Source organism: Cajanus cajan, chromosome 4 (assembly GCF_000230855.2).
Source record: "Cajanus cajan strain Asha chromosome 4, NIPB_CcT2T_4, whole genome shotgun sequence".
NCBI classification, from domain to species: Eukaryota; Viridiplantae; Streptophyta; class Magnoliopsida; order Fabales; family Fabaceae; genus Cajanus; species Cajanus cajan.
In genome coordinates this window covers 32,928,188-32,936,754 of record NC_138520.1, presented here as the reverse complement: position 1 = coordinate 32,936,754, position 8,567 = coordinate 32,928,188, and the positions used below count along the sequence as shown (strand labels likewise).

General features: G+C 41.2%; 1 protein-coding gene across 1 annotated transcript; it reads left to right on the top strand.

Annotated features, from left to right (window-relative positions):
* Positions 1-5,329: 5,329 nt before the first annotated feature.
* Positions 5,330-6,577, top strand: LOC145957281 (uncharacterized). Its single transcript, XM_083073508.1, has 2 exons — positions 5,330-5,590; positions 5,735-6,577. Exons 1-2 carry the CDS (start codon positions 5,330-5,332, stop codon positions 6,575-6,577), a joined length of 1,104 nt encoding a protein of 367 aa, XP_082929634.1.
* Positions 6,578-8,567: the final 1,990 nt, after the last annotated feature.

The window sequence follows — 8,567 nt, the reverse complement described above, 5'->3', positions numbered from 1 at the left end:
ATTCTTTTTTATGTTGCCAAAGGGGGAGAGTAAGGATAAGAATCACAAAAGGAAAAATACAACATTTATCTTAATCCTCTACTTGACTTTTTGATGTTGCCAAAGGGGGAGAGATAAGACTGTAAAGGAAAAGAAAATGTTTATTTTCTTTCTAACATTACTGTGGGCTAAGTTTGTCTAAAATATTTTGACAAAAATATTCTTGATGCCCAACTTGAAACTTATGTTTTAAAAATATAAACATTGATCTCTACAATCTTTTTCAAAACCTAAGTACAACTCCTTTTATAAAATAAAAGGAACTTCAATCAATGCTTTACTAAGGGGGAGTTTAAGGGGGAGTGATCGAAATATATTGTTTTATTTTCTTTCCCTTTACAGTGAATTGTCATCATCAAAAAGGGGGAGAATGTGGAAGATAATATACACAAATATTTTGATGATGCAAAAGTGATTATAAAGCATTGAAGAAGAATCAAGGTTGAGCTAAAACAAGTTGATGCAAGAACAAGATCTCAAGTGGCACATAGATAAGTCTTGTCAACTTAGCTAAGTATGTAAAAGAATCTTTTAGAATTGCAAGTGTGCTTGGCCTTGAGAATAAGTTTTCAAAAACCTTAAATTAATCTCTCTAAAATTAAGCAAGTTTTAAATCTTTTGAAAGTAAGTAAAAATGTTTTCAAAAGACTTAACAAAAGCTTTAAAGAATAGTTCAATTCATTTCTTAAAAGAGATTTGTGAAAGAAATTATTAAGATGAAGTTTTCTACATAAAAGTTTTTGAAACAATAAAAAAAATATGTTCTGGTAATCCATTACCAAACCTTGAAATCCATTACTAGAACCAGAAATTTCAAAGTTCAAATTCTGAATACAAAATGTGTTCTGGTAATCGATTACCAGACCCTTGTAATCGATTACCAGAAGATAAAACTTCAAAATTTGAATTTAAATTATACAACGTTTCAATCATTTTGAACTTTAACCGTTGTAATCAATTACCAAGTCTTGTAATCGATTACCAGAGCCTATTTTCTGAAAAATTATAGAAGGTTACAACTCTTCATGGAAAGACATAACTTAAAAAACAATTGTCTATAAATACCTATAATTTTTCAGAGAAAGGGACGAACTCTATTGTGAAAATAATCTTTACAAATCACTTGGCCAAAATCATTTGCAAAATCTCTAAAGAGTTCATCAAAGATCATGAAAGTGTAATATCCACTCTTCAAGAGAGTCATTCTGTAATACTTAATATATCATTGGATCTGTAAAGGAGAAAGGGTTTTTCTCCTTGTTGGTGTTTGAATCTCAACACAAGGAAAGGGAGTTCCGAGGTGTTGGAGGATTCATTTTCTTGTAAGGTTTACAAGAGTAGTGGAAATCTCAAGTGGGAGACTTGAGGACTGGATGTAGGCAGGATTGGCCGAACCAGTATAAAATCAAGTTTGCAATTCTTCTTTCCCTACACTTTTAATTTCTTGTTATTAATTATAATTGTGTAGTTTGAACCATCATTCATTCCTTCAAATTTGTCTAAGGAAATAAATTGATAAAGAAGTAATTGGAAAAGTTTTTTTTTAAGAGGAAATTTAGTAAACTTAATTCACCCCGCTCTTAAGTTAATTGAGGCTAAGGGACTAACACCTTTTGGTTTTAATGATTCCTAAATTTCTAGTTGTCTTAATTATCCTATTATACTACATATCTTATAGGGGTTGGTGCCTACCATAGCGGCTCTTGGAGATATATTGAACATCAATTATGTGTAAAACATTTATACGGTAATTGGAAGAAAAAATATCTTGATATAGAGATGAAAAAGATTATGTGGATGGCTGCTCAAGCCACCACTATTTCAGCATGGCAAAAGGCAATGGATAAATTGAAGGAAATGAATGAAAATGCTTGGAAGGATATAATGGAACTACCACCATCAACTTGGACTAGATCTGCATATAGCACATATACCAAGTGTGACCTACAAGTCAATAATATGTGTGAGGCTTTCAACCGTGCAATTCTTGAGTACAGAGACAAGCCAATTATCAGATTCATTGAGGGAGTGAAGTTTTACATCACAAATAGAATTGTGAGTCAAAGGGGTCTAATGCTTAGGTATCAAGGTAAAATATGTCCTATCATTCAACAATTGCTTGAGAAAAATAAACAAGATTCTAATGGGTGGAGTCCAAATTGGTGTGGAGATGAAAGTTTTTTTTTTTTTTTGAAGTGTCAAGAGACACAAAAAGATATGTGGTAAATATTTGTGAGCATTCATGTTCTTGTAGAGAAGATGGGAATTGATGGGTATTCCTTGTTGTCATGCTATTTCTTGCATGTGGCATAATAATTATGTTGCAAAATATTATGTTTTTGTTCACTACAGGTATGCATATTTTGAGTATTCATTAATACATATTAGTATATTTGTTCAACATGGGTTAATTATTTTTTTCAGAAAGACAACTTTCTTAGCTATATACTCCCACATAATCATGCCATCCAATAGACCCAATTTATGGCCTATAGTTCATTGTGAGCCTATAAAACCTCCCCTCATGAGGAGAGAACCTAGAAGACCTAAGAAACAACGAAAAAGGTCAATTGATGAGCCACGAAACCCCCACAAGTTGCCAAGGCAACATACAACAGTCAAGTGTAAGAAATGTGGAAATTTTGGTCTCAATAAAAGGACTTGTAAGGGAAAAATAGCTACTGACAGGGAAATTCCAAAAGGTGAAAATAAGGTAATTTTAAAAAGTAAATAAAGGTTTATTTGTTTAGTCTTTATGGATTATTGCTTATGTGGTTTTTGGTGAGGTTTGCACAGGTCCAAGCTTCTAACACACCTGCTAGAGTCCAAGCTTCAAACACACTTGCATAAGTTGAGGCCTCTATTACACATGTCCTATAGACTCAAGAATCACAAGCACCAATAATAGATAAGGATTGATCTACAAAGTCTTTATAGTTTTTCTTTTCTTTTCATTTGGCCAATAATTATTATGTAAGACTCTTCTATTCAGTTATAGGGATTGATCTTCATTTTGTTATGTGTTACATAAGACTAATGTATTTAGATAAAAGGATATAATGGTTTGAATGTAATTCGATATATTATATTTGGTTGCATATTTCTTAGTCTATACTTTGTGAATTGTTGATCTAATGTTTACTATTTTTTATCTGATTTTTCTTTGTTTTGGTTTATTTTGGATTTCTAGTTTGTTGTTTTAGTTTAGCTTGGTTTACTAGATGTTAGTCTGGTTTTGGCTTGTTGGTTTATGGTATGGCTCAATTTAGTTTGTTGATTACTAGTCTAACTTGTCTATAAACTTTTAATGGGTAACTAACACAAAGCGATTTTAAATTTTCTATTCATCAGTCTTTAGTGCATTCCAAAAGAAACATAACAATGGGCGAAAAATTAGAGCATTAAATGATAATATATCAGTAAAAGTATGTCACAATAAAATACTTTTATTTTAAATTAGTCAAATTTGAAATTAAGAAAAATATGTGAGAAAGAATGCTACACACGTTATTATTATTATTATACTCATAAAATTTAGTCATTTTGCAATAGTAGGATTAGTAAAATATTTATAATTAAAATGTAGAAATTTTATTTTAAAGTAGCTATGTCCATTGGTATACATAGTAAATAAATGGCAATAATGTGTTATACTTGCACAACAATTTTCTTAAGTCCATGAAATAGTTGGGTTAAATTATCTTTGACTTTACGTTTTGAACCTTAACCATATCTACTGGTTTTGTAGATTAGGAAAATAATTAAATATTCTGATGTTAAAATTTGAAGTTAACCAAACGCAATAATTAAGTATCTTAATTTATTATTATCTCTTGTATGCGACATGACCAATATGGAACTTTCCTATGATCAAGTTTAGCACTTTTTATAAATCTTTTGTTATAAATTGAATCTCCTTGGAAATGTTTTTGGTTATCATCAATATCAGAATCATAATGTTAATAATACATGCTTAGGACCAACTAAAATCATACATGATATGTTATTCTTGAAAGTTGTCTTTGATAAAATTCCTCAGACTTTCTAGAATACCAATTAGGACCTCTAGGAAAGGATAGGTTTGGAAAATTAGACCAAAAAAAAAATTAAAATTTTACTATCCGTATCGCTATGCCAAGCTTGAGTTCGGCATCACAGCGCAGGACGACCTCGAACACACGTTAAGCTACGTCAGCTCGACATCAAAATAGGTCATAGCTGATCCCAGGCCCAAGGCCCAATAAAACTCTAATTCACACAAAGGTACATGCATTACTTATACGAGACTCATACAACCACAAACACTAACTTTAGCATCGGAGTCCCTTTTGCAGGTACCACCCCTGCCTTGGAACAGCAAGCGTACCTAGTGAAAGAGGCTCACCGATCTTACCCAGCAGATCGTCCCCTACGACCGATCCCCGGTAAAAACATTTGGCGCCCACCGTGGGGCCGATCAAGACAGCTCTTATCGGCCACGCTTATGGTTTTCACCCGAAGCCACAACAGACGCGCAACAGACGACCTAGATCACACAGCTAGCATGGACAACGAGGCAACATTGAGGAGACTGATCGAACAGGTCAAGCAAATGCGACAACAACACACCGCCGATCTACAAAACATGCGTGCCAAGCACGAAACCGACCTAGCGGCGCTGCATACTGCTAATGAAGCTGACCTAGTGGCGTTGCATGCCAAGAATGAACGTATTCGCGCCCAGCTTCCTCGGTGCCCCTCTGATCAACCCCCTCAACCGAGTAACCTACACGAGGAAGAGGGGCACTCAGTTTCTCAACCACCGACGGCACCTAGGGTAAACCTTTACACTAATGAGGATGTTATTCAGTGTAGGGTTTTTCTGACCTCGCTCAAGGGAGCTGCACTCAATTGGTATACCCAATTACCGGCTGAGTCGATCGACAACTTCCACACTCTGGTAAAGCAATTCATGACTCAGTATGCCACGAGTCGGCCTCACCATGTCACATCGGTCACCTTGGCCAGTCTCAAGCAGGGTGACGATGAGTCACTGAGGACATTCATGGAACGCTTCGCTAGCATCTTGGTCAAAATTCGAAATTTGAATCCCGAAGTCGCCCTGCATGCCATGCTTATCGCTCTCAAGCCCAGGTTTTTCGTCGACAGCCTGTGTAGTGAAGCTCCTCGTGACATGGACGAACTTCGTGCCGCGCTGCCGGGTACATCCATATGGAAGAGCAGTCTGCTTTTCGTGACCAAGTTTTGTGGCAAGTCATAGGCAAAGTCAGGCCATGGTCACAAAGACAAGATGAAGGTCAACAATGACAGCCAGTTCAAGAAGCTCGTCAGGGCAAATAAAGGGGGGAGATACGATTTTTACACCCCTCTAAGTGCAACCCGAGTCCACATCCTGGAGGAAGCCAGCAACAACAACCTGCTCACCCTGCCATCACCCGGGCACAGTCCCAACAACGCAGACAAGACAAAACATTGCCGGTACCACAAAAACCACGGTCACACCACCGAGGAATGTCGTACACTCCGGGATCGTATAGAGGAGCTCGTCCAGGTAGGGCACCTCGGGCAATACGTACAGCGATAGCAAGGTCACCGATGAGGCTACAACGGGCGAGGACGAGGGTGGGGCCGCGGCGCAGGCACCCGCACAGACCAACCCTCTAACTCCCAACAAAATACCGGTGGTGCAGTGCAGGCCGAGGTAAGTCAGGAAACAGGGTCAAACCCCTTGCGGGGCGTCATCAACACAATTGCAGGTAGTTTCGCAGGGGGAGGCTCCAACGGCTCGGCGCGAAAGCGACATTTGCGCAACATCAATAATGTCCACTCCACTACCTCGGCCTCGCACCAAAGCACACCAGCGATCGCCTTCACCAACGATGACAACAATGGCATCTGCTCCAAACAGGATGATCCAATGGTCATCGTCGTGGAGGTCGCCAATTGGGAGGTCCACAAGACGTTGATTGACCAAGGGAGCTCGGTTGACGTCTTATACTGGCCGACGTTCCTCAAGTTAGACATCCTTCACTCCCTTATCCAACCTCACACAGAACCTCTAGTCAGTTTTGCAAGAGAGCGAGTACACACTCGAGGGTATGTGGACCTGCTGACAACCTTCGGAACCTCTCCCGACATAAGGAGAATTATGGTCCGATATCTCCTCGTGGAAGCCAACATGTCTTACAACATAATCATTGGAAGGCCGACGTTGAACCAACTCGGAGCAGTGGTGTCTACCCCGCACCTCACCATGAAAGGGAGTGATGGAAAGATTATCTCTGTCAAGGAAAACCAGAAGACAGCTCGGCAGTGCTACACCGAAAGTCTGAAAATCTCTCCATCCGACGAGTGCTGGAAGAATGATCCCCCCACAGTGGCTCACATCACCTACGTGGATATCACTGACCTTGATCTGAGGTCTGACTCCCATGATGAACGACCGAGTTCCATCGACGAGCTCAATGACCTCCAAATCGGGAAGCTTCCTGGGCAGTGCATGAAAATCAACAGGCGGTTGAACTCGGAGTTACGGTAATAGCTCGAAGATGAAATCTCCAAGAACGCCGACCTCTTTGCATGGTCCAGCGCTGACATGCCACGTATAGATGCTAACTTCATCTGTCACAGATTGGCAATTCACAAGGAGGCGAAGCCAGTGGCCCAGAGGAAGAGGAAGGTCGGCAGTGAAAGGCGGGAGGCCATCATCACCGAGATGCAAAAGCTACTGAATGCAGGCTTCATTCATGAGGTCAGGTACACCACGTGGCTGACAAACGTGGTTTTGGTGAAAAAGAGCTCGGGGAAGTGGCGCATGTGCGTCGACTACACTAATCTGAACAAAGCATGCCCCAAGGACTCATATCCCTTACCGAGTATCGACAAACTGGTTGATGGAGCATCTAGGCACGCCCTCCTCAGCTTTCTCGATGCTTATTCCGGATACAACCAGATTATGATGTACCCACCAGATGAGGTGCATACGTCATTCATCACTGACCATGCCAACTTTTGCTATCGGTTGATGTCCTTCGGTCTCAAGAACGCTGGAGCCACTTACCAGCGGCTGATGGACAAAGTTTTCCACCAACAGATCGGGCAGAACATGGAGGTCTACGTTGACGACATGGTGGTTAAAACCACCTCGGCTGAGGATCATGTTGCCGACCTGGCCGAGGTGTTCAGCCAGATCAAGAGACACAACATGCGTCTCAACCCAGAGAAGTGCGTCTTCGGGGTCCAGGGAGGTAAATTCCTTGGCTTCATGATCACCAGCAGGGGGATTGAGGCCAACCCGGAGAAGTGCAAAGCCATCATCCAGATGCAGAGTCCTCAAACGGTGAAGAAAGTCCAACACCTAGCAAGAAGGCTAGTTTCTTTGTCCCGTTTTATCCCCAGGCTCACGGAGAAAGCAGGGCCCATCTTCACTCTGCTACGGAAGCCAAAAAATTTTGAGTGGACGGACCAGTGCGAAGAGGCTTTCAAGAGCTTCAAAGCCTTCCTCACAACTCCACCAATTCTATAGAGGCTAGATCACAAAGCCGACCTCCTCCTCTACTTGGCCGTGGCAGAAGGCGCAATCAGCACAGTTATAGTGCAAGAACACCAAAAGGTGCAGACGTCGATCTACTTTATTAGCCGAGTGCTCTAGGACACAGAAAAATGGTACCAGATGATTGAGAAGCTGGCATTGACACTTGTCACCGCGGCTCGGCGTCTCCGACCTTACTTTCAAAGCCATCAGGTAGTCGTCAAAACCGACTACCCAATCAGACAAATCTTACGAAAGCCAGAGCTCGCCAGACGGATGATATCATGGTTAGTAGAGTTGTTCGAGTTCGGCATCAGATATGAAAGTCACAGTCCCCTCAAAGCCCAATGCCTGGCAGACTTCGTGGCCGAACATACTCCAACCTCGGCTGACGAACAACAGGTATGGACTTTACACGTTGATGGGTCCTCCAATTCTAAGGGTGGTGGTGCAGGTATTATTCTGGAAGGTCCAAATCAAGTCACCTTGGAGCAATCTCTCAAGTTTGGCTTCAAAGTGACAAACAACCAAGCGGAGTACGAAGCACTTCTCGTAGGACTAAGGTTACCCCACGATCTTGGAGCACGGAGAGTGAGTTGCAACAACGACTCAAAACTCATGGTAGAGCAGCTCAGCGGGACATACCAGGCCAAGGATGTTCTTCTGCAGCGGTATTTCCACGTGGCATCATGGCAAATCTCGTCCTTCGACGAGTTCACTATACAACACGTACCATGAGAGCAAAATACCAGGGCCAACCTCCTATCAAAGCTCGCCAGTACCAAACGTCCTGGATAGCATCGGACCATCATCCAAGAAACCTTGCATTCACCCAGCTTGGACGACAAGGTCGTCAACACCAGCGATAGCAAAGAACAAAGGTGGATGACAGGTATTTGGAACTACTTGAAGGTAGGAGTTTTACCCGAGGATAAAAATGAAGCTCGGAAGATGAGGGTAAGGTCGGCTAAGTTCGTCATTGTTGGAGACGAACTGT

What these genes read in the sequence shown, in the direction of transcription:
- LOC145957281 (XM_083073508.1), top strand. Translation starts at nt 5,330, where the DNA reads ATGAAGGTCAACAATGACAGCCAGTTCAAGAAGCTCGTCAGGGCAAAT. An exon ending in GTATAGAGGAGCTCGTCCAG is followed by an intron (nt 5,591 to 5,734) that starts GTAGGGCACCTC and finishes GGTGCAGTGCAG; the next exon opens with GCCGAGGTAAGTCAGGAAAC.